The 26,221-nt window shown below is 50.2% G+C and overlaps 2 protein-coding genes across 2 annotated transcripts in view; one reads left to right on the forward strand and one right to left on the reverse strand.

The window, feature by feature from the left end:
* The window catches only part of PHF24 (PHD finger protein 24), a 33,394-nt gene extending 30,168 nt beyond the window's left edge, over positions 1-3,226 (forward strand). The window contains exon 8 of the mRNA XM_083403110.1: positions 685-3,226. Coding sequence (XP_083259236.1) covers positions 685-784 — 100 coding nt within the window. The 3' untranslated portion in view covers positions 785-3,226. The remainder of the gene's footprint in view (positions 1-684) is intronic.
* An 11,977-nt stretch (positions 3,227-15,203) lies between these two features.
* LOC310660286 (elongation factor 1-alpha 1-like) lies at positions 15,204-24,713 on the reverse strand (the record flags this gene model as incomplete). The annotated part of the gene is made up of 7 exons (XM_083404610.1): positions 24,623-24,713; positions 21,601-21,756; positions 20,449-20,625; positions 18,347-18,637; positions 17,738-17,867; positions 15,405-15,774; positions 15,204-15,207 (listed from the first exon to the last, which is right to left on the reverse strand). The coding sequence occupies exons 1-7, from the start codon at positions 24,650-24,652 to the stop codon at positions 15,204-15,206; spliced, it is 1,158 nt and encodes a 385-aa protein (XP_083260736.1). The 5' UTR covers positions 24,653-24,713.
* Between the last annotated feature and the right edge of the window lie 1,508 nt (positions 24,714-26,221).

Below are 26,221 nucleotides of genomic sequence, written 5' to 3' on the forward strand. Positions count from 1 at the left end.
AGTTACGTCACACAGTTGTGGCTTTGGCTTTCTCTAGGAGGTCAGCACTGGACTCTCCGCCCTGGGGGGCAAGCTGGCTTGCTGGGCTGCCTCATGCCCAAGCCTGGCAAGTATATTGGACTACAACTCCCATCATGCCTGGCATTACATAGCCATGCTGGCTGGGGCTTCTGGGAGCTGTCTTTTTTAAAAAAAATAATAATATTGGTTTCCATATTTATCACATAGAAAAAGAGAAAACATTACAAAACACACAACAAGAAAAGAAAAACACACAAAACAATTCTTACTTCAAATCTCTAATTCTCATGATAGCTGACTTCCTCAAATCCCATCTATCTTAATTTCATTATAACCCCTGTATAGCAGTTCTCCAAATTCATATTTCTAATAATATTCACTCATTCTTTTAATATCCTTCTCTCTTTTATTAATATTCTAATCCTTAATATTTACTGCCACATATTCTTAATCTACCCCTAAGCCTATTTGTTGCTTCCAAGAATTTTCTAATTATCTTGCATCACAATATTTAGCTAAATACTCTTTAAATTTCTTCTGGGAGCTGCCTTTGAGAACTGCCAGAGGTTCCAGGCCAGGGGAAGGCTAAGCCTTGCTCTTGGGCTGGCATCTGCTGGGAGCTCCATCCTGCTAAGCTTTTCCCTCCCTCTGTTTCCTTCACAGCCGGACCATCAACTGGCCTACTTTCCTGCGAGAGAGCACCATCTACATCCTCGCCGCCCGGCCCAACAGCCCTGCCATCCACCTGAAGCCGTTGGCATAGGGGCACGCTTGGCAAGGGGGCAGGCGGTCAGAGACAAACAGACTTGCCTTGCTGGGAAGAGCAGGAAGGTGTCCACGATCCTGCCAAGCCATCTGGATTGACACGGGCGAAACTTCTTGATTGCTGGAGCAGCCAAACGACACAAGCCAGAAAGCAGCCAGGAGATTGGTGATGATGGAGGGCAAAGCATTTGGCCCCTTTGCCCATCACTTCCCTCCCCTCACCCCCTTCTCTGAATCTCTCCCTACACACCCACAGAGACCTATAGGCAGGGCCCTGGCTGCATCATTGGGCAGGGACACCCCCTTTTTTATCAATCGGTTTAAAACGTAGACATTTCACTTCCAGGTTGGCCAGTTCATAAAACAGTTCAGATCCTCCAGCTGCACCTCACAGCTCCTGCTTAGAGCCAAAAGAAAACTCAAGCGTTCCTCAGCCTTCTCATTATCCAGCAGGCAGGGCCAAAGAGCTTGTGCATCGCAGCCAAGTTCCAGGGTTCCTGGGCATCTGCTCATCTCAGCACCTTCCTGAATGGCCACTGACAAAATGAAAGCCTCAGCATTGGGCTCCTGGTCAAGAAATCACAGAATCATAGAATTGTAGGCTTGGGACCCCCAAGGGTCGTCCAAACCAACCCCCCACAAAGTCCCCTGTTGCATTCTAGTTTGTTATTAGCTATTGCAAGGGGAGGGGAGGAATCAGCTACAGGCAGAGAACACACTCGATTTTCAATAGGGAGGGAGGAAATCTGTTCAGTTCCCATTTAAAGTTGAGCTTGCCTGGCTTTTCTAGACAACATGAGGAATCAAAAGACAGTTGTTCCTCCAAATTCACACTTCTCTGGATTTTTGCCATGCGGTTCCCCAGCCATGTAATATGCGCAGGCAGGCTGATGCTGATGAAATTTCATGAGGACGCCTGAAAGTCAACAATTCTCAAACTGCTCTTGAAATGTGTCGAACCGAACAGAAGATTGGAAAAACGAGAAAGTGAGAGAAACTAGAACTGACAACTTGGCCCTTGCATAGCTGAGAGAGTGCCGAGCTCATGGGCTGACTGCAGGATCTTGCAGTTTCACCTCTCAGTAGTGGCCTTTGCAAGCTGAAAATGGAAGTGCTAGCTAGACAGAGCACAGGCTCATCGCCACAAAATAGAGTTATTTGCCAGACCCAAATCCCCACTCTTTGTCCACCACCACCCTGCCAAATTGTCATATTTACAGCCACTGCTGTGGATCCTGGCCCCTAAGGACCTGGAAAACCCTGCAAGGGGAATTCCCGAGAGTCCTATTTCTGCATCTCTAGGAGATGGCCCCAGGAAGAGGTTTCGCACTTCAGCAGAACAGGGAGACGCTACCTTCTGGCCAAGGCTGAACATGCTTCCCCTGTCCTTTTTTGAGTGGTTTCTACTCCCATGAAGGCTCCCGATAGCTCAGCCTGGAGAACAGAGTGAAGAATACATGAACCACCTGGGATATGGGCCCATCAGGCTGAGGGTCCATCTAGCAGCGATGCCCACTGGTGCCCATTGGGACTGGTAGGGCAGGACGCAGGAAGACCAACAGCAGGTGGCGCCAGAGGTGGCTGATTCCACTTCTACAGGGGCAACTCTGAGATGAAGAGGGAGGAAGCTGGCAGGTTGCACCTGCTCCCCAGAGGGGTTGTAAGTAAGAACAGAAGGCAGGTGGAGCCTCCATGTATTTTCTGCTCTTGTACTCCGTTAACTTAGAGCAGCTAGTGGCCTCTGGGGAAACCTTACAAGAGGCCATCCTGCCCTGTCCTCTGCTTTTACCTCCAATGAAGGAGCTTCCATCACCTCCTGAGGAAGCCCACTCCACTGTCAAGGGGTTCTTCCTGATGTTTAGTCGGAATCTCCTTTCCTGTCTCTTGATTCCATCCGTTCTGGTCCTCCCCTCCAGACCAGGGGAAAACAAGCTTGCTCCATGTGACAGCCCTTGAGATATTTGAAGATGACTATCCTGTTTCCTCTCAGTCTCCTCTTTTCCAGGCTAAACATACCCAGCTCTTTCAACCATTCCTCATCAGGCTTGGTTTCCAGCCCCTTAATCACCCTGGTTGCCCTGCTCTTCACACCTTCCAGCTTGTCAACATCCTTCTTAAATTGTGATGCCCAGAGTTGGACACAGGACTCCAGGGGTGGCCTGATCTGACTGAGGCAGAATAGAACAGGACGGTAACTTCCCTTGACCTGGACCCTAGACTTCTGTAGATGCAGCCTAGAACAGCATTAGCTTTTTCTGCTGCTGCATCACGTTGTTGACTCGCTGTTGGCTGTTCCTATTTAACTCGGCCTCAATCCTGGGCCGTGCAAGACGGGAAGAAGGGTCCTGCTGGATCCCTGCCAAGTGAGAGCCAATGTGCCCTGAGCTTCAGTGGCTGGTCAGGTGACCTGGCCCTTCCCCACCCCTTCACACAGCAGCCAAGTCAGCAAGAACACAACATGGCTTGTAGATTACAGTGGAAGAGCAATGGCTGAATAGTGCCAGGAAGGAGCCTGGGGGAGACCTCCCCCCTCTAGGGAGCGGTCTTGCAAGGGCTTTAAGCCAACCCAGTCTCCCCACCCACTTGGAGAAATGTGCTGTACCTTGGGGGAAGCAAGACAGCTGGTCAGCCTTGGCCCCCATCCCATCCTCTTTCACCCTCTGCCAAAGCAGCTGCACCCACTGAGAGAGAAACCTCCTTATCCAACACGCACAGTGGCCAGGATTTCCCATCCTTTTGCGATGAGCATTTGCCCTGTATTTTGGTGATGCCCCTCTCACGTTCCTGTTGTCCCAGGCCAACTCACCTGGATCCCCCCAGCACCCAGACATGGCCAGGGGCATGAAACCCCTCAAGGTGTCTGCCTCTCTCCCTTCCATCTTCAGAAGAGCGGCTGGCTGCAGCTGGATCAAGCCAAAGGGGCCGCATCTAGTCCCACATCGTCCTCCCATAGCGACCAACCAGATGCCCATTACAGGAAGCCCAGCGGAAGGGACAGAGGCTGATGGCTTCTAATCCTGGAGGTGATCTATATACAGGATGGGGAACTATCAGGACTGGTGGCCATCAATTGCCTTATCCTCCATTCATTTGCTCAACCTGCTTTCAAGGCCACCCAAGTGGGTGGCCACTGCTGCATCTCGTGGTAGCCAAATCCATGGTTTAACTTTTGTGTTGTGTGAAGAAGTCGTTCTTGTCTGTTCTGAATCCAACGCCCTCCAGTTTTGTTGAATGGAGAGCCCCCGTTGGGTTCCAGTTTTGGGAGAGAGGGCCTCCCACAGAGAGTGGCCGCAGAGGAGGCCCCTCTGCACTTGGCGGAACAGAAGGTGGCAACTCGGACTTTGCCACGGTTGCCCAGCAGAGCCTCCCCGAGCCAGAGCAGGCCAGACCCAACTGGAGGGGATGGCCTCACCTTAGGATAAGAATCGGCCATGTTGCACATAATGCATCCCAGAGAAGTAGCCATATTGGTCAAAGCCAAAGGACCAGCCAAACATGTGCAGGGCAGACGTAGAGCTCTCAAGTTGCACAGAACTTGTTTCTTAAACTCGTTCAATAATCTTTAGGGGGCCTTTTTCAGAGGACTCTGCAAAGATGAGTAAACCCATGAGCAGGACTGCAGGAAGTCTAGACTCCTCTCTCTTCCTTTGCCCTCCCACTGCTCCTGCTCAGTTCTGTACCAAGGAAACCCAAATTCTGTGATCTGAATAAATGATGTACATTGAGCACGTTTGGTTTTTGCATAGTTTTTCCTGATTTTCGCAGTGTTATTCTGGGGGTTGAACCATTAAGCCTGAGGGTTTTTGCACAATTTATTCTGGTGGGGTAGGAGACATCCAAAACTTTGGCCCACCACCAAAAATCCTCTCCCTCCCTCCCTCCCTCCCTCCTCCAGCTTCTGGGATTTCACTCGGCATGGCCCAATATCTTTTCAGTCTCATCTCCTTGCCATGAGGCCTAGAAACTTGACATTGGAGGGTAAACTTGAAAGCTAACATTTTGGACACTGGTGTTTGGATGAGATAGATAACCATTGTTCTGAAGTGTGTGTGGTTTGCATGCAGGTCTGTGATTCTCACATGCAATCCTTACACCTCATGCTAGGCAACTCTGAAGTCGAGACATGGACAGACACACAGTGCAATTGTGACCTCTGCCCATGGGAGCAGAATATGCACCCCACTCCAGTCCAGACTGATGTGATCCCCCCCCCCCAACCCTCAAGGATCTTCCACAAAGAGTCCCATCTTCAGGCTCACTCCAAAGCTTTTTGCCAGCTCCAGACCAGCATCCTCCCGAAGGCAGCTCTGCACCAGCGCATCAATGCGCGTCCCACGCCATTGCTCATCGCTTGATGACTCACAGCCAAATGTGTGAACTGGCCCCCACGGGGCAGCCTCCGTGCATTTGAGGTGATGATGGGTGCCAAGGAAGCTCTGTCTGAGGCGGTGGCATTGTCGTGATTCATTCACACATTCATGTCGTCGCTATCATCCTCTGGTGAGGAACATGCATGTGCCACGCTAGCCTGTGGCCACAAAGACAGAGCTGGGAACAGTCCTGGAAGTGGCCGAGTTGAATATTACTTCAAGGCGGGTGATGGGACATGGGTGGCTGGCTGGGGGTGCAGGACAGGTTGCAAACACACACACACACACACACACACACACACACACACACACACCATCTCTCAGCATCTGCCACCTGAGGCAGCTGCCTAACAGCAGGACTGGCCCTGGGAACTGGCCCACAACCCCTCCTTCTGCAAGGATGGAGAGCACCCAAAGCAGGCATGGGAAAGCTGAGAACTTCGAATGAGGCCCTCTGACCATCTTTATGTGGCCCTTGGGAGTCCCCCTCATCTGGTGTTTTTGCCTGGCTAGAATTCAGGCACAGCCAGAGCTAGAAACAAGCTCGGTTGGCTCCCCTTCTTCCATCGGGAACCAGATTTCTTCCCTGACATCCCATGTCACATGCTCAGGACCAGTGCTTTTTTTCTAAAAAAAATGTTTAGGGGTACTCTCATTTTCCTACTCGTATTGAAATACCACCCTCAATGAGGCCAAACTTAGATTCACAAAATGTTTTGGGGTATGCGTACCCCAGAGGGGGAAAGCACTACTCAGGACTGAAAGGGAACTTCTGGTTTGAAGCACGACCATTGAGGGCACCAGGAAGGCAGCCTCGTCCATCACGGCCCGCCAGGGACTCTCGAGCGCTGCAGAAGACGCGTCAATATTTCAACAGCGGGCTTTCCTGAGAAGGCACTTCAGAGAGGCAGGATAATATAGGGCAGCTCCCCCAGCCAGAAAGAGACTTTGCAGCAGATGTCTGGAGAAGGAACGTAAAAATTAACATCCGGCAGAAGCAGTACTGAGCAAATTCTAGGTGGGAGCCTGAATGCATGGTTTTGCAATTCAGAAAGTGGTTTTTCCAGAGGAATGCAGAACACCAGGGATTAGGTTTTGGAGAACAACTGACCTGCCAAGGGGGTTATTGGTCAAGACGTGGGCCTCTTTCTCCTTTCGGATAGTGGTAGAGGTCTCCCCTCTGCCTTTGGTGACTGGGATGAAAGCTCACTCAAGTGGCAAAGGTTCCCCATGTCAACATTTGCTTGATTTCAGAGCAGTATCGTGCCTATAACATTACGTACAGTGTGAGGAGGAGGAAACGTCTTGTGGCACCTTCAGGACTAACTCACTTATTGCAGCACACACTTTTGTGGCCTTTGGGGGTGTGATGAAACAGCCTCTGGTTCAGTGGTCCCCAAACTTTTCCAGGGGCCCCTCCCCATGGGTCTACATATTTATCCCCCGTGCTTTGCACCGTACCCTATTAAAAAGCATTATTCAGAAGAGCAGTTTGCATGACCCACTGAGCAAGATAATAAGGCAATAAAACCCAAAGCAGTAACAATTAATTGCATATTGATTCAAAATCCAATTAAAACCGTTCAGTCTAATTAATTTAACAAAACTGATGAACTCAACCCAGTGATGCTGGCTTTTCAGTCCGATAGTCATGGACACCTCCAGTGCCCCCTGCCACCCCCTGCCCCCCTCGCCCCTTAGCGTGCCCCCCCCCCACACCTGTAATCCCACTTCACCCCCCAGTGGGTCGTTCCGCCCACTTTGGGAACCAGCTTATGCCATGATGCATTTGCTGGTTTAAAGGCGCAATGAGCCTCTTTTTTGTCATTTTCGCTGCAAGAGCAACATGCCTCTCTCCTCCCGACACCCATCCTGTGTGCCATGTTTCTGAAACGTCTCCTTTGTTACCTAGTCCTACACAATCACTCTCTCTTGTTGACTATGGTAATATCCTGCTTAATCGTATTCCTCTTGCTCAGCTCCAACCGATTATCGCTTCTCATCTTCTCACTTAATTCTCCGTGCATTAATCTGGTTACACCTCCGTACTTCCGCTCACCTTTCCCGCTATTGTTTCATGCTAATGAATTTAAACACTCCTGAGCTTTAGTCTTGCTTTGTCTCTGTTCTCCACCGCAGGCCTCCCATTCATCTAACAAGCGCCTCTCAGAGCGGGGAGCACCTGCTCTGCATGCAGAATCATGGAATTGTAGGGTTGGGAGTGAAATAAAAAAGGTCTTATATATATATATATATATAATAAATGTTCATATATGTACCAACCAGGCACACACATAGATATCTGGATCACACGTCTGGAGCAGCACAGGAAGACCACCCTGAAACCATTCAAACTGACCAAATGTTTTCTCTGCAAGAAGGTAGGGGGTGAGGGAACCTTCCCATTGTCTCAGGAATTGGGAAATCACCATCTCAAAAATGGCCAGACTACCAGGAAAGGCAATCAGATAAGGCATTATTAGATAACCTTGCAAACAGGAAAAACAACACACTCAGATTTCTGCTGTAGACCGCCTCTTCTGTGATGTATGTATGATGTACTGGAGTACTGTGTCCAGTTCTGGGCACCACAGTTCAAGAAGGACACTGACAAACTAGAACGTGTACAGAGGAGGGCAACCAAAATGGTCAAAGGCCTGGAAACAATGCCTTATGAGGATCGGCTAAGGGAGCTGGGCATGTTTAGCCTGGAGAAGAGGAGGTTAAGGGGTGATATGATAGCCATGTTCAAATATATGAAGGGATGTCACATAGAGGAGGGAGAAAGGTTGTTTTCTGCTGCTCCAGAGAAGCGGACACGGAGCAATGGATACAAACTACAAGAAAGAAGATTCCACCTAAACATTAGGAAGAACTTCCTGACAGTAAGAGCTGTTCGACAGTGGAATTTGCTGCCAAGGAGTGTGGTGGAGTCTCCTTCTTTGGAGGTCTTTAAGCAGAGGCTTGACAAACATATGTCAGGAGTGCTCTGATGGTGTTTCCTGCTTGGCAGGGGGTTGGACTCGATGACCCTTGTGGTCTCTTCCAACTCTATGATTCTATGATTCTATGATTCTATGTATGGAGGGGTGGTCTTGAGCTCCAGGGCAGGGAATTTAAAATGTCTATGTAAGGATAGGCACACCTTGGTTCTGGGTTCCTCCTCCCTCCTGCGTCTGGTGAGTGAGGAACTCTTGCAACAGATCAATAAAGATCAGGCTTACGAGCTGCTTTGCTTCTCAATATTCTGTTTGGCCTCTGTTATTTTCTCCGAATGATGGAGAACCTACAAAGGACTCTATAAGGGCTCTTGTGTCCCGCATAAGGAAATAAGGGCAGATTTTGTTTATTACAGGAGGGACCCTGAGGGACATCCAGTCCAACCCCCTGCAATGAGGAACCTCCGCTAAAGCATCCATGACAGATGTCCCAGGTTCAGTCCTCATCCTTGCCAGACAGAGGCGGGAAGAGACACCTTCCCTGCAATGCTGGAGAGCCATGGCTGCCAGCCAGTGTCGACAGTCCTGGGCTAGAAGGCAGCATCCTCTGGGGACTCAGCCTCCTCTCCCTTGGCTCTCCTCTCCCGTCTGCATGGCCTCTTTTGCCCCAATGCAAAAAAAAACCCCATTTAGAACGGACTTCTCCCAGCTGGGTCTCCTCCCGATGTTTTGACCTACCAATCTTATTCCAGCTGACCTGGCTGGACCCGATAGGTGCTGGAGACCGAAACACCTGGTGGGGGGAGAAGCCAGCCTGCGGTGGGATTTTTCTTAGGTCTCTTGTAAAGTGAGGCCAATGTCACCTGCTCCAGAATGCAAGCTCTGGATCTCAAGACTTGTAAGAACCAGCTCAAGATCCAGAGAAGCCTGACAGCTGACGGCTGAAAAGGAACTCCGGATAAGATGCAAGGAGGCTTCTGAGACACGGAGGAAGAAGGAGCTGAGTAAGTTGTGTTTCATGGGCTGTGGCTGGATGAGAGATGGTGTAGTATTGGCAGAAGATGGCTAGGTAAAAGGAGCAGCTGGGAGGATGGATACTTTGCCTATACACTTTGTGTCCTAATGGAAATGCTCTATCCAATTCCTTGGACTTTCTCCCATAATGCATTGCTGAATAAAGTCTGACCAATTGGCAATTAGGTGGGAGCCTCCGTTCCTAAACCCCCCACAGAATTTCCTTCCTGGAACTCTCTTGCAAGTGCCTCTCCAGATGTTCTGTTTGACTTCTCTTTCCTGCATGCAGCCGATTTTGTTTTAAACGCCTTGCCTCTCAGCTAATATGCGGTCTCTTCCCCACCCCAATCTCCCACCCCCTCCTCTCCCTCTCTTTCTCTCTCTTAATAAACAGAGCCTTCAGCTAAAGTCCTGCTTATTTCCCTTCCTGCAAAGCACCTAGGGGCACTTTTTGTTCATTTCCTCTAAGCAACATGATTATTTTGTTCCCTTAGGCTGGTGCCATAATTTGCAGCACTTTACGTAAAAGGCAGTAGTACCACCTAGTGGCCACATGCAGAAGGCATTGTCACGCACAAAAATGCAGGAATTTGGATTTCAACTCACTACGTGAACCTGGGCTAGTCAGACACTCTCTAACCTACCTTGCAGGCTTACTGAGGGGAATAAAATGGAAGAATCAAGTAACTTATTGGAGGCAGGGAGGAACCAAAATGTAGTTTTTGTTAGGATTTAGTTCCGTTCCACCTTAAAAGGGTACAGGCATGACTGTTGTGTGTCACATGCCTGTTTACTTCCAGCACAGTCTGCTGGGAACTTCCATTTGTATATTGCTTTTGCATTTAGCTGTTTTTGCTGGAGATGAAGGGAAGCAGACATGTTTTTTTCTTTGTTCCTGCTGCTGAATAAAATGCTGTAATATACTGCTTACACGTGTCTCTGTCCGCCTCTTCTGCTGTGAGAAGATTTACACACTCTGCTGACTGAGCGTGCACAAGTCTCTAAACATATCTGAGGCTCATGTCGCTGACTGATGCTGTTCCAAGGGAGACTGGTGATTGTCCGGCTGCCGGTTGGTGGCTGGAGCCAGCTGGGAGCCTGCCTGATGCCCCCATCTCCCCGGCAGTATCCCAACAGTTTTAACAAATGTTGTGGCTGACTAGTTGCTCTGTGACACAGAATGAATGGGCAGGTCTTCCCCTCCGCTCTGCAGCTGCTAGATAGGAGAACAAGAGCGAAAGTGGGAGAGGGCTGAGCTGGAAGGTGGAGACCCGCAGACCTGCTTGCTCTGTGCTGGATCCAAAACTGACTAATATCTGTTGGGGTGTGGATCCTGTGAGCTCCTTCCTCTTATGCTCGGGTTGTCTACATGTGCAAATAAAACTGCAATATTTAAAATGCAGTCAAATCAACCATTTGTGTTTTGCTAGACAGGCACATGATAGGAGTTGAATCACACAAAGTTTTCCTGCAAGTTTGCAAGAGGAAACTATGTGAGAGAGACTCCCACTGTGCCCTGACAGGCAGAGGGCATAGCTGTAGATATTCTCCCACCTTCCTGGGCACACACACTCTCGCTCTCTTTCCATGCTGCCAGCAATGTGAGAACATCTGCCAAGTCAGAGCTCCATGCTCTGCCTGCATTTTAAGCTAGACTTAGGTGTGCCTTTGGAGCCGAGTTACCATTTGAAGCTGCCTGAGCAAAGATGCTGAATTTGTTGCTCTTCAGGAAGTATTCCAAGCGAGCAAATGTTCCTTTTGTCTTTTACAAGACCAGACCGTTTGTGTGAATATTTTTGAAAAGGGGGAAATATCAGGAGCATCCTGGATTACTTAAACTAAAAGGCTAAAAGTAGCCTATCTAAGCTTCCCTTTTAAGCTGCAAGGGGATGCACTCTGCTGAACTCACAAAGGTGAAGGAGGATGGATGATACCTAATAAATATATTCTCTCCTAGCATCTATTCACATCCCAACAAAAACCATATGTACTGAAGACACCCCCGTCTCCGCTGAGATTTATTGCAAGGAAACCCAACCTGGGCATGTGCCCCTGAGGTCTCTCACCTCTCAAAGATTGGCATTTAACATTACCCTCTCGTGGCTCAGATATTTCTACCTGGAGGGAGGAAAGGATTCCAAGAAGCGTGCTTACAATAAAATAAAAAAGGTCGTTTATTGTTGCAAGTGATTAAAAAGCAAGAACATCGCCTAGAAGTGGCTTGGTTCATGCTGAAAGGTTAAAACATCCCATCTCCTCCCGTGGACCCATCCAGGTCATGGGCTGAGAGGGAACCCCCAAGGGGTCTGACTCCTGCCCCATAAGCTCCCAGGCTGGCCCAGCAGTGGGGAAAGGCCAAAGGGCTCCCACCAAGAGGCAGCTAAAGGACAAGGAGGCCGGGAGACCTTTGCTCAAGAGGCCCAGGCAGTGAGTGGAAGATGGAGTGAAGGGGAGATGGGAGCCTGCTCAGGGCTTGGCTCCTTAGAGGGACAGGAAAGGAGGGAAAGGCTCTGCTGCCTCCCTGGCCTGGGCTGCCCCCCCCCAAAAAAAATCTGTGCTTAGAGAGGAGAGGAAGGGGAGGTGGGGAAAGGGCTCCGTGGCTTCAGTGGGGACAATGGAGAGTGACCTGGTGGGGACATGGGCACCAGACTCTGCTGCAGAGACGCAGTGGCTGGCCTGGGGGCACCATGCGGGTGGGGGTGGCAGCTAGAGGTGCCCAGGGAGTCTGGAGCACCAGGAACAGATGGCAGTGGGAAGGGTGACAAAGGAGGCAAGATGGGGGCCAGGGGAGGGAGCGCTTTCCAAAGCCTGGGGGGATGCTGGGAGGTGGGCGACCCAGGGCTCCCAGGTTGAGATGGAGGTCCTGGAAGCTGGGGGGGGGGGAGCCAGAGGGCAAGGGAGGAGGGGGAGGAAGCCTGAGAGCCTGATCCCCAGCCCCGCTGGGGACCATGCAGGATTTTAAAGGAGGCAGAGGGCTAAGGGGTAGAGGCTGGCGCGGGGTCTGCGGCTGGGCCCGGGGAGGTGACGACGAGGGGCTCCCAGGTTCCCAGGTTGGGTCGTGGGCTTCGGAGCCTGAGAAGCAGCAGAGGACGGTGCCTCAACGCCGTCAGGATCAGGCCCTGCCAGGGAGGGTGGGCGAGGACGCAAGTGGGGTGCTTTGACAGGCAGGGGCAGGAAGCTCTCTGGCTCAGATGGCTGTGGCAGAGGCTTCCATTGCGGAAGGAAACCTCCGTGGCCCAGAGGCGGGCTGGAGGACGATTCTGATGCCCAGGGGAGATGCAGGAGTGCCATGCCATGGGAGAGAGTGGAGTGAGGATGGCCCTGGCCTGGCATGGGCCCAGGGAAAGCCCTGGGCATGGTGTGGGGCCTGGGGCCCCTGGTTCGGAAAGGCCTGGGGGGCTGGCGCATAAGGTGGTGGTGGGAAGTGCCCTTGGGGCCTCGGCGGAGCATGGAAGGAATCCAGAGGCACAAAAGGCTGTGGGATGAACGGCACGGCTTGGGCAGGGGGCTGCTGGAAGGGAGTGGAGGAAGGGGGAGACGGAGCCTGCTGCATGAGGGGGTCCCAGGAGGCAGGAGGGGGCTGCGAATGGGGAGACATGGCGTTGGAGACAGGGGCCCAGGAAGCCTCACCAGGCAGCGGCAGCTGGTACCCAGGATCTGGCCAGGGGAAGCGTGGCCCCTGCTGGAACGGGGCTGGAGGAAGGGGGTATGGGGAGGGGTATGGGGAAGGATGCAGCACTGGGAGCCCATGGATGGGGCACAGCAAGAGCGGGGGGCCAATTAGGTTCCCCCAGGAACCCCTTGGAACACCAGAGCTGCGAGTGTCTTCCTCCATCAACGCAAGCTCCTCTTCCTCTAGCAAAACTCTTGTGTCGCTCCCAGACGCTGGGGAGCTGAGAGGGATTGCAGAACTTGGCCTCCTCTCCGGCCCAGCACCCGGTAGATTGTGTCTGGAGCTTCTTGAGAGTCTCGGGTGCAGCTCAAGCCTGGAGCTGCTGGTCGAGGGTCCAGGGTGGAAGTCAGGTCTGGAGTTCCCGGAGGTCCCAGGGCACGGATCTTGTCCAGAACTGCTGGTCCAGGGTCCAGGGTGGAAGTCAGGTCTGGAGTTCCCGGAGGTCCCAGGGCACGGATCTTGTCCAGAACTGCTGGTCGAGGGTCCAGGGTGGGAGTCGAAGTTCCCGGAGGTCCCAGGGCACAGATCTTGTCCAGAACTGCTGGTCGAGGGTCCAGGGTGGGAGTCGAAGTTCCTGGAGGTCCCAGGGCACGGATCTTGTCCAGAACTGCTGGTCGAGGGTCCAGGGTGGGAGTCGAAGTTCCCGGAGGTCCCAGGGCACAGATCTTGTCCAGAACTGCTGGTCGAGGGTCCAGGGTGGGAGTCGAAGTTCCCGGAGGTCCCAGGGCACAGATCTTGTCCAGAACTGCTGGTCGAGGGTCCAGGTTGGGAGTCGGAGTTCCCGGAGGTCCCAGGGCACAGATCTTGTCCAGAACTGCTGGTCGAGGGTCCAGGTTGGGAGTCGGAGTTCCCGGAGGTCCCAGGGCACAGATCTTGTCCAGAACTGCTGGTCGAGGGTCCAGGTTGGGAGTCGGAGGTCCCGGAGGTCCCAGGGCACAGATCTTGTCCAGAACTGCTGGTCGAGGGTCCAGGTTGGGAGTCGGAGGTCCCGGAGGTCCCAGGGCACGGATCTTGTCCAGAACTGCTGGTCGAGGGTCCAGGGTGGGGGTTAGGTTTGAATCTCCTTAAAAATCGAGGGGGCGGCTCATATCTGGTGGTTATTGAAGGACCAGGACACAATTTGTATCCAGAGCTTCTCCCCAAGTGCCCAGAGGGGCAGTGACTTCTGGGGCTTTTGGGGGGCCTAGGGCACAGAGGTGGTTCTGCAGAGTCAGGGTTATCAAGGGCTCTTCGCTCAGGGGTGCTTTTGGTCTCTGAGTCCTGTCCTGAGAGAGAGAGAGAGAGAGAGAGAGAGAGAGAGAGGGAGGGGGTTAGCAGCTTCCGACAAGGCAAGTGACTCCGTAAAACAGCTGTGCACCCACAAGTTCCAACCAACCAACCCCCCCCCCCCCGCACCATCACAACTGGTCCTACATGCTTGATGCTCCCTGGTGCCTCCAGCCCTAAGGTCACCCTCTCCCAACCTCCAAGTTTTGAACATCTAGACCAGGGGTGGACAACATCTGCAGCCCTCCAGATATTGTGGGAATCCAAACTCTTTCAGTTCCAGCCAGCCTGGTCAGTGGTCATGGGTGACGAGGGAAATTGCCTGAAGTCCCTCAGGCTCCCCAAGGCCTGGTCTCCAAGGAGGCAGGGGTCCCCCTGACTAGCTCCTCCTTTAGAAGAGCCCGCCCACTCCCCACTCCAAACATTTCAGCTGCCAGGTGGTCCTGGGATGACAAGCTCCCCTACTTCCTCTCCTAGGATGATGGGCTCACCTTGTCCAGGGAGGGCTCCTCCCTCTTCCGGGAGGGTGACAGCCTTTCCTTGAGAGAACAGGTGGACCAAGTTGGCAACCTGTTCTTGAGAAAGGATACCCGCATCGACAAGATGTTGTGCCACCTCTGGGACAATAGCTCACCTTGACCAGAAGGCCCAGGACGGACATGTTCTGCTTCCTCTCCCTCCTCTGGGACAACAAGCTCTCCTTGACCAGAAGGGCCTGGATGGACACGTTCTGCTTCCTCTCCCTCCTCTGGGACAACAAGCTCTCCTTGACCAGAAGGCCCTGGATGGACATGTTCTGCTTCCTCTCCCTCTTCTGGGACAACAGGCTCACCTTGACCAGAAGGCCCAGGATAGACATGTCCTGCTTCCTCTCCCTCTTCTGGGACAAAAGGCTCACCTTGACCATGTCCAGGATGGACATGTTCTGCTTCCTCTCCCTCTTCTGGAGCAACAGGCTCTCCTTGACCAGAAGGCCCAGGACGGACATGTCCTGCTTCCTCTCCCTCCTCTGGGACAACAGGTTCTTCTTGACCAATATGCCCAGGAAGGATGAGTTCTGCTTCCTCTCCCTCCTCTGGGAGAAAAGGCTCTTCTTGACCAGAAGGCCCTGGATGGACATGTTCTGCTTCTTCTCCCTCCTCTGAGACAACAGGCTCACCTTGACCAGAAGGCCCAGGATAGACATGTTCTGCTTCCTCTCCCTCCTCTGGGACAACAGGCTCTTCTTGACCAATATTCCCAGGACGGATAAGTTGTGCTTCCTCTGGAGCAACAGATTCTTCTTGACCACAAGGCCCAGGGATGACAAGCTCTTCTTCTTTCTCCCCCTCCTTTGGCACGGCAAGTGCTCCTTGCCCAGAAGGCCCCAGAAGGACAAACACATCTTCAGCCCAACCCAGGTCAGGTGCAGTGGGGGCATTTGCTGTTGGCACCAGTTCCTGCTTAAATCGCCGCAGTTGAAAGGCTGCTGTGGAGACATCATATCCCAAGATATCATGCAGTTCCCAGTAGAAAGGGGAGCACTCGATTCCTCCCCGGAGCACGTCGGCCATGTAGCGCCTCAGGAGGGCATCCACCTTGCGGCGACACTGCTCTGCAGAGCGCCAGACTCCTGCCTGCCTGAGAGCCGTGGACATCATAGAAGGGCTGGGGACGTGGTCTGGTGCCTGGGAGGAGAGACTCCTCCATGTCCTCAGGAGAGCCTTCTCTTCCTTCTCGGTCCATTCTACAAAACAGTCACAGAACCACAGAATTGTAGAGTTGGGAGGTACCCAGAGTGGGATAATCTGCAGTCAAAATGAACATTCTATTTGCTAAATAAGCATATGGAGGAGTTAAGACACTTTGAGTTCCTCCATTCCTAAACAAGGCAACTCTATGTGGTGATATATCGTCTTGTGGTAGGATGTAGGCCAAAGGATCTCAATCTTTTCTCCTTCCTTCTTGCCCCAGTCTCTCGCTTCCTTTCAAGTAAGCAATGTGAGCAGATGTAATCATAGAATTGTTGAGTTGGAAGGGACCTCAAGGGTCATCTAGCCCAACCCTCTGCAAGGCAGGAATCTCAGCTAAAGCATCCATGACAGAAGGCCATCCAAGCTCTGCTTAAAAACCTCCAATGGAGGAGAATCCACAACCTCCCAAGGGAGACCATTCCACTGTCAAATAGCTCATACTGTCAGAAAGATCTTCCTGATGTTTAGTCAGAATCTCCTTTCTTGCATCTTGGAGCTATTGGTTCGACTCCTACCCTCCAGAACAGGAGAAAACAAACTTGCTCCATCTTCCATGTGACAGCCCTTGATATATTTGAAGATGGCTCTTATACCTCCTCTCAATATCCTCTTTTGCAGGCTAAACTTCTCCAGCTCCTTCAACCGTTCCTCATAAGACTTGGTTTCCAGACCCTTGACCATCTTGGTCTCCCTCCTCTGCACACCTTCCAGCTTGTCAACATCCTCCTTAAATTGTGGTGCCCAGAATTGGGCACAGGACTCCAGGTGTGGTCTGACCAAGGCAGAATACTATGACTTCCCTTGATCAGGAAACTAGACTTCTGTTGATGCAGCCTAGAATAGCATTAGCTTTTTTTGCTGCTGCATCACACGGTGAACTCATGTTAAGCTTGTAGTCCACTAAGACACCTAGATCCTTTTCACATCTATTACTAATAAATCAGGTTTTCCCCATTGTATATTTGTGCATCTGGTTCTTCCTGCCTATGTGAAGGACCTTACATCCGTCCCTGTTAAAATTCATTGTTAGCTTGCACCCAGTTCTCCAGTCTGTTAAGGTCATGCTCAAAGACCAGGCTCCATTTTGGAAACTAGTTTTGTATTTTGTAACTAAAAACTATTTTACCTGCATACTACTTTGATATATTTGCTGTCTGCATTAAAATGTAAGTAAACATTCATGTTTTTACTAAAACGTAAGGTTCATTCTTAGTAACAGGGACAGAGAGGAAAAAGATCAGCAGAACACAAATAAACAGGGATAAAAGGTGCAATTGCCTAATTCCTAGCTTCCAGTAAGCTGCAAAAGCACGTAAGTGTCTTTACTCTGCTAAAAAGCCCTTCATATTTTTCACACACACACACATGGGATAGAATGCTTGAATTCTGATTTACAGACTTAATCCTCAATCCATCTCCATCAAGTCCAAACCCCGGAAATGCAGGAATCACAGCTAAAGCATCTTTGACAGGCAACCGTCATGTCCTTTTTCTCCTTCTGCACCCGTGTCAAGGAGAACCATCTGACCCCAGCGGCTCTTGGTCCCTCCAGCCTTCCCAAAAGGACTTTTTGCATGAAAGAGAAAACAAACTTGCAATATCTGGATTTGAAGATTGAAAAAAAATTACTGCTTTAGAGAAGATAGAATGGTTGGAGCTTAAAGAATGAATATCATCTGTAGCTGCAGAGAGCCGGGAGTCCTTTTATTCTACTCTATTTTTCTTCCATTTTTTTTTCTTTCTTTCCTTTTCTCTTGCTTGCTCCTTCTTTAGATTTCTCCTTTTCTTGCATTTTCTTCCTCCAGACTTTGCTCTTTTCTAGATTAAGTATCTGTTTTATCTCAGCATATTATAAAAAGAGACTTTGTAATGGGTATGCATTTCTGTATATCTTTGAATTTATCTCTCAATAAATGTTAAGACAAAAAACCCCTCAAGTTCAAGAGTTCCACCCACCTAAAGGAGTACACAGGAGGTCCGGTTTGAGATGGCAAACGGGGAAGGAATCCAGGAACTGCTGCAAAGTTGTGCCTTTGACCAGTTCTCCTCTCTCCCTCAGGATCTCCCACCTGCTGAACCAGGTCATCTGCAAAGGAGAGACCCAGACAGACTCTCAGATTCCTGCCCAGTTCAACTTCCGGAGCAACCTTGCATCCGCTGAACCAAATCTGCCCCTCCTCCAATTCTGCAAACTGAGGCACCCGCCTCACCGTGGCCCATTATAGTGCCGCCCCCGTTAATGAAGAAATCGAGTCCATGGATTACTGATTAAGTCCGTCCGTCAGGGAGATTGAGAAATCCCTTAGCAATTTCCACCTGAGATACCCACCTCCCTACTTCCTCTATCTGACCAGCGTGGCCTGGCTTCTGATTGGCAGGACTGGGTCAGCTGGTTGTCTGAACCACTATGGGAAATAACCCCTTAAAAATGGCTCTACGGACCTTGATCCCTCTTGGTCCTGCAACTGAACCAGAATCTGAAGCCCTGATTTAGGTAGCTGGGTGTTCCTCCCAGCTGCATTATGGCATCTGCTACCCTCCGTCCCTGAGAGATGGGTCGCCTACCTTGAGGCTGGGCTCCTGCAGGTTGTCCCCATAGAGGGCTGAGATGGGGAGAAAGAGCACCCTCCCGGGGTCCCTGTCCCACGCGCAGAGCCAGTCGCACACTTTCCCAACGATGTCTTTGTAGCGGTTGCAGCTGTAAGGCTCCGGCGTGGAAGCGTCCATCTTGTTGACACACACCACCAGCTGCTTCGCTATGAGTTTGCTGGCCAGCAGGATCTGCTTCTGGGTCAGGTCCCAACGCATTTCAAAGTCCCTCTTCTCTGCAGAGACCACAAACAGCAGGCAGTCAACCTGAGGGAGGGAGAGGAGGACAGAAAAGGCCGTCAAACTCTCAGTCGCCTGGCCCTGACCTTCTGCCAGGGAAGGGTATTCCATAAGAACATCAGAAGATGGCTCTCTAGCCCAGCAGTCTCTACTCACAACGGCCAAGCAGAGGCCTCAGTGGGAAACCTGCAAGCAGGATTCACCCTTCATGGGGCTTTATTGTAGGGGCTGAAGCCCCCACAGCCCCTCAGATGCAAGCACATGCAGTGGTCTCTTGCTTCTCAAATGCCTTGGTACGTAAACAACTTGGAACCCAAACACTGCAAACTCAGAAGTAACTGTTCTGGTTTGCGAACCTTTTTCAGAAGCTGAGAGCGCTCCGTTTTGAGTGTTACACTTCCAGTTTGGGTGTTTTTGCTATTTTGCATTTTTGCGGCTCTTTTCGTTTAGTTTCTCTGACTGTGTGGAACCCAGTTCAGCTACTGCTTGATTGTGTGACTGCAGTGCATTGTTTATTGCTTTCGTTTTATGGATCAATGGTCTCATTAGATAGTAAAATTCATGTTAAATTGCTGTCATTGCCTCCTGTGGGTAACAGCCCTACTCCATCAGAGGGTGTTGCGGGGGGGGGGGATGCATTTAGAACAGGGGTCCACAAGGTTTACCTTGCCAGGGCTGGTTCACTCCAGCAGAGATCCCTCTGTGGGCTGGATCACACACGCGCCTGCCATTTCCAGCATCTGCACAGACGCAATTCCCGGCACCGCAGAAGAAAGTTCCCACACCACGCTGCGCCAGTTTAGCGCAGCGTACAGGGACTTGCCAAGTGGGCGACTCAGTTCAGGGGTGGCTCATGTGCCTTGTAGGCTGCTTGGGGCCCGTGGGCCTTAGGTTGCCTACCCCTGATTTAGAACAGGGGTTAGCAAACTTTTTCAGCAGGGGGCCGGTCCACTGTCCCTTAGACCTTGTGGGGGGCCGGACTATATTTTTTGGGGGGGAATGAACGAATTCCTATGCCCCACAAATAACCCAGAGATGCCTTTTAAAGAAATGCACACATTCTGCTCATATAAAAACACGCTGATTCCCGGACCGTCCGTGGGCCGGATTGAGAAGGCGATTGGGCCGCATCCTGCCCCCGGGCCTTAGGTTGCTGGCCCCTGATTGAGAAGGTCCAGGCCAAGGAAGAGTCCAAAGATTTGACAAGACGGTGGTGGCTGGTACCCATTGGAACTGGCAGGACAGAAGACAAGGAGGTGGACAGAAGGTGGTGCCAAAGGGAGCGGCTGGCAGAGCCAAGGAATTCTCGTTTTATGCCCCCCTCCTCCTTCCCAAGGGACGCGGGTGGCGCTATGGGTAAAACCTCAGTGCCTAGGACTTGCCGATCGTATGGTTGGCGGTTCAAATCCCCGCGGCGGAGTGAGTTCCCGTCTTTCGGTCCCAGCTCCTGCCCATCTAGCAGTTCGAAAGTGCAAGTAGATAAGTAGGTACCACTTTATAGTGGGAAGGTAAATGGCATTTCCGTGTGCTGCGCTGGTGCTGGCTCGCCAGATGCAGCTTCGTCACGCTGGCTACGTGACCCGGAAGTGTCTCCGGACAGCGCTGGCCCCCGGCCTCTTAAGTGAGATGGGCGCACAACCCTACGGCCAGGGGTACCTCTACCTTTACCTTTACCTCCTTCCCACTGAGCTTTAAAAGGGCAAAACTGAGAGTGAGGAGGAGGGAGAATTTGACACCCAGCCCCTTCCCCCCCAACACATTTACTGCACGTGCAGGACACAACCTTTGGCATGAAACCTCACCTGCCCCCTTAGCTGCTGAGGAGCAGAGACTCTCACCTTTTGCTGGCCTTGCAAGCAGCAGCTGCGGTACACCCCTACACGACTTGGGGGTTCTGCAATGGTGACCTCATACTTGGGGCTCTTGTAGTTCCGCCTCCCGGGAGTTGCACCCCCTTTCCGAACTTGCTGGAGGGTCTCCAGCAACTGCCTGTACGACTTGCCTTGCTCCACCTTCTGCAAAGGAGACAGAGGTGGCAGAAAATCCCAGGCAGGCGGGGGCATACAGCGGACACCACCCCCACCCTAGTTTAACAGCACTTAGGTATGGCAAGCAGTATCCAGGTTAACACTTTTTTTCATTGACATGTTTTATTGGCACCGATTATATGATGTCATTTACACTGATTTTATGTTCTTTTTAATGGAAAATACAGTGGTACCTCAGGTTACAGACGCTTCAGGTTACAGACTCCGCTAAGCCAGAAATAGTACCTCAGGTTAAGAACTTTGCTTCAGGATGAGAACAGAAATCGTGCTCTCGCGGCGCGGCGGCAGCAGGAGGCCCCATTAGCTAAAAGTGGTGCTTCAGGTTAAGAACAGTTTCAGGTTCAGAACGGACCTCCGGAACAAATTAAGTTCTTCACCCGAGGTACCACTGTATTGTTGGGTGTTTTGGGGAGGGGTTTCAGTCTGGATGATGCCCCGAGTCCATTCCAGTTCTTGGGGGTCCTGTACCCTGGGAGAATCTAAGGTTTTATTTCAGAACTAGTCAGACAAGTTTCTTTGCAAGACCATGACCTTAGCTGGCTACTGAAATGTCCTCATCAGCATCCCAAAAGAATGAGCCAAGCTGATTGGGAGAGGGGGCGTTTCTCCACCCTGCTCACCTGGCTGCCAGGTGAGCTGGAAGCTGGGGAAGGGCTTGAAGAAGGAGACCCAGTGACCTGCTTGCTCTACACTGGACCCAAAGCTGTGATTAATGGAGAAGCAAGATCTACCGGGGCTGTTGGGGCCATGAACCCCTCCATCTTACGCTCAGGTTGTATAGATATCCAGAGATTCTGAAGCACCTGCAGCTCCCGGGGTCTCTCGCCACTCGGAAACAGGGGTGGCATGTGAAAATACTTTGTATTTTCCTTGCTTTGAGCCACCTTGAGCATCATTTGGCAGAAAGTCAAGCCACAAACTTAATAATTAGGAAGGAGATACCTGTTTCCAGAGGGTCTCCATAGTTTCTGCTTTAAGATGCCCACATTTGTAGAGAAGGTGGCCAATGAGGGTGGACTTCCCAGACTCCTCTGAACCCGTGACCAGGATCCGGAGCGGGGGGTTCCTCATCTTCTCTGTGCCCGCAGCTGCCAACTCCTATATAGGGGAGGGAGCAAATACAGGGTGAGAGACGGGCATGGGCCTTCGGATGAGGCACTGAATGAGAACCTGCATTTTACAAAATGCTAGTATACTGCTGCGTCATTGAAAAAATTGCAGTTTACAGCAATAAAACCATATTAAAAGGTTTTTTTTAAAAAAATTAACCATTGTGGAAGGGTGTGTTCTTTATTTTCTGAAGGTACTAAAAAGTTTTCAGCAGGTGTTTCAAAGTTGACACAGAAGGTACCTGCTGAATCTCCAGTGGCAAAGAGTTCCACCGGACTAGCCCAATGATACTAATGGATCAGGTGTGTCAGATGAGGGGAGCAACTGAATGAAGGAGCATCAAAACAGCCACTACCCTAGAGGTGCAAGAACAACTGTTTCTGAAAACCTAGGATGACAGTCCAATAATTTTTATTAGAGATGCCCCATTGAAGAGGTATGGTTCAACCTGCAAATTCCAAGAACTATTCTCACCCACATTAACAGAAAGCACAGAGACACACACACACACTGCCTCACAAAAAATACATGGTGTACAGCAAAGCTTGGGAGTCAGGCCACATTGCCCCCATGGCCTCCTCCACCCCAAATACATACATATATTATATAAAATAATATCAGAAGGAAACCTCTTTCATCACACACTCTGTTAAGGAAATAGTTTGAGGGCGATTCTGGGACCAGCTCCATTCAAAGTTGGGCCTCTACCACCGAAGTAGATTGCTTCCCACTAGCAAAGCTGCCAAGGAGATCTTAGCTGCGATTCCTGCATTGCAGGGGGTTGGTCTAGATGCCCCTTTAGGTCCCTTCCAGCTCTAGGATTCCGTGAGTCTTCCATTTCTAGAATCCTCCCTCTATCAACAACACTGAACCCCAGCTGTACCAGACTGCCGCCCCTCAACACAGGCACACTCTTCCATTATCTCTCCTGGTTCCCACTGCACCCTTTACAGCGGCTGCATTAACAGCCAGGAATTCAACAGGTGCAGCTTTCCACAGCATTTAGGAGATGCGGAGACGGAGGAACTTTGCCTGCTGAGTTCCTGCCTCCCTGGTTGTCCTGCACAGAGGCACAGCAAACAGCACCAGCAGAAGACACACACAGGGCAGGGGGGGGGGGTCTCGTTCAAATAAGCACCCGCCCACTGAGCAACACTTCCTTGCAGCAGTGGCAGAACAAAGGTCAACTTCTGAGGCTGCAAAATGGGCCAATGGACCTTTCTGCCCAACCTACTAGGCTGCACAGCATGCTGAATTTTTAAACTTTCAAATTCCAAAAATGAGGGGCTTTGAAAAGTTTTAAGAGGACTTGGGAATTCAAAAGGTAGTTTGGTTAAATTAACGTAATTGAGGTTTGCTTGGAAAGTAATATAGGTGTGAAATTGCACAGACATCAGTAAATAATAATAATAATAATAATAATAATAATAATAATAATTTATTTATATCCCACCCTCCCCAGCCGAAGCCGGGCTCAGAGCAGCTAACAACAATAAAAATAACAGTTTACATAACATCAAAATCACAGTAAAAATTAAAATGCTTTGGTTTTCTGAAAGCAGTTTGTGTGCTTCTTTATCAAACATAGACTTATCAAACTAAGTTTTGTCCGGTCGCAAAAATAATCAGAGATTTGAATTCCTCACACCCAAAAACATATTTTTAAGATTCCCCACCAGAAAATAATTCCGATTCTTGCATTGCCAGATGAGCCCTTGAGGTCCCTCCCAGCTCTATATTTCTGAGCTGGAAGACGTGGAGAGAGCAAGAAGCTTCTTTCCAAGCAGCTACAACATCCCAGAGTCAAGGTCTGCAAGTCCGACTCAGACCCCGGAGAGACCCGAACTCAACTCCCCATTGGGCTATGAAACTCAGTGGGTGACCTTGGGAGCCAGTGGCCGCCCCTCAGCCTAAGCTCCCTCACAGGACTGTTGTGAGGATAAATGGGGAGGGGGAAGGAGAAAGAGGCTGCCCACCTTGAGCTCCTGGGAAGAAGAGTGGGGTATAAATGCAAAGTGAATAAATGAGCTCAGAAGCCCATTATGGAGCAGGCAGATATTGCCTAAAGAGCCCAGACATGGGGGTGGGAGTCAGGTGAAAAGAGACCAGACATAAACAGATTACGCTAGTAGGACTGCAAGAAGTTCTGTAAGGAGGACTATTCAAAATATTGCAAGAAAGACTATGAAGAGAATTAGTTAAAGACAATTAAGAGTAACAGAGAAATTAAGAAATGCAGAATAAGTGATAAAGAACGGAAAATCATCAGAGGTTGTGGACAGATATTAATAAAATATTGTATAAGATAAGAAGTTACAGTATGTTAAATGATTGTTGGAAATGATATGTAAAAAAAAAAAATGTATTTAAAAAAGAAAGAAAAGAGACCAGCCAAGACTCCCCTCCTCCTTTGAAATCCTCTCCCCCAACTCTCTTTCTCATGCGCACAAAACAAACAAAGGCATCCTCAAGTCCAAAAATTTAAATGGATTTAGCCCTTGGGGGTTACAGTGATAATCATGGAGGGATTTGCTTCCAGTTTGCACCAGTGCAAATAGTAAGCACAATGCTCATTGCAATTGTCTGCTAATTGGAGACAAACGTAATTGGGGGAGGAAGAGGACCAGTCAAGCCATCACCCTCTGCAAGGTCAACCAAGCCAGGTGGCTGAGCCCCCCCAACACCCAGCGCCTCCTCCTCCCTAAGCCTCCCATAGCAGAGAGCATATACCTTCCAGGCCCAGGTCCTTCCCCAGCTCTGCCCCCTGGTTTCCCCCTCCCTCCAGAGGGAGCTTTAAACCCTGGCCACGCCCACCTGCAACCAGGGGAACTCCCCCAGCAGAGATTAACCCCACCTGGCGCCCAGCTGAGTCATCCAAGCCCATTCAATAAACACACAAGACGTAATCGGCTGTACATTTGGAAAAAAATAATATATACTATTCATTGCATTGAACTGTAGATTTCAACAGAAGTAACTCAAAGTTCAACGAAAAAAGTAGAAGACCCAGTGGATCAGTTCATTCTCCAATCAGTTTGTGAATAAGGTCCATATATGTGAAAGTGTCTGTTCCACCTGTCTGTTCATAGAGTCCAACAATCCACATGAAAGGTTCTTGCAGTTCGACAAGGATTTCCGGAATATTAGCCTTGTTTTGCCGTCTTGGGCGAACTCATATATGATATCAGCGGACGGTGGATCATCCTTGTTTTAGGCTCTGTGAAAGAATTCTGTGGAACTGATATTTTAAGGTTGTTTAAATGAATATTCTAAATTGTAAAGCACAAAATCTAATTAAAAATTGTATGAAAAGAGTTTGTGCAAGCAGAAGGTGGGGGTGGAGGAGAGGTGCTTGTCCTCTGCACCTGCCCCACAGTCCTTGTTAGACCTCCAAGGTGAGCTGAGCACCTACTTACCTGCAGGAACAACCCCCACCTGGGCAGAAGAGGTGGAGGCCGGCTTGACTGGAGGCTCCCTGGGCTGAAACAGCTTAAAATTTCTCTTTCCAATTATGCTATTTTCCATGTGTATCCTATAGACCTCCATTTTATGTGTTTTATTTATGAAATCTTTAAGATAATATTTTAGTTTCCTGCTAGTTATGTTGCTTTGAATGTGTATTTCATAGGTGACGTTCCACTGCAATGTTTCGCTTTGGAATGTTTATTTGATGCTTTACTGTCAATTGTAATTGTAAACCCCTTTGGGGATTTTTTTTCTACCTTAAAAATATAAAGTGGGATAAAAATGAAAATAATAATAATAAATATTAAAAGGCCAAGGGGAGCAACAGAGTATGCTACCCCTGGAATGACTGCCAGCAGGTTGACACCAAAGGGACATTAGCTTTTAGAGGGAGGTGATATGAGGATATATTTTTTAAAAACCCAGCTTTTATGCCAATGATAATAGACAAACAGATCATCTTCCAAAAGCAGCATTAGACATTTGGTTATCCTAACACTTAATTACAGACTCTGCAAATGCAATATCATCATTTTGCTCCCACCAGTTGCCAGATTTAGGTGTAAATGTACCGTACGTTTTCCACATAATGCTGTTGTTGAAACTTCACATTTTTCTTCCTATGGACACCTGGCTGCGCAAAGAGACATTGTGTTGTTACCACTGTTTATTAGTGCTCAAGTGTATTTTATACTTCCCCAATAAAATGGAGGTGGGGGGGCAAGACTCTGTTCATTTTGCATGTGGGGTGCTCAGGTCATTCCACTCTGCAGCCACCAGAGGGCGGGCTGCCCCCAAAAGAAAGCAACTCCCCCCCCCCCCCCCCGCCCATCTGGGGCCTTTGCTGCAACCCAGAACTGGGGGGCAGAGAATCTGCATCAGTCACAGTCCTCGGGGGTACAGACCCTCCATGGCATCCGAGGAAACACTGACAGCATCCTTCAGGTCTTCTCCATGCAGCGCCCCCATTTAAGGCCACTGCCCTGAG

This window comes from Podarcis tiliguerta (assembly GCF_965153285.1).
Source record: "Podarcis tiliguerta genome assembly, chromosome: 11".
Taxonomy (NCBI): Eukaryota; Metazoa; Chordata; class Lepidosauria; order Squamata; family Lacertidae; genus Podarcis; species Podarcis tiliguerta.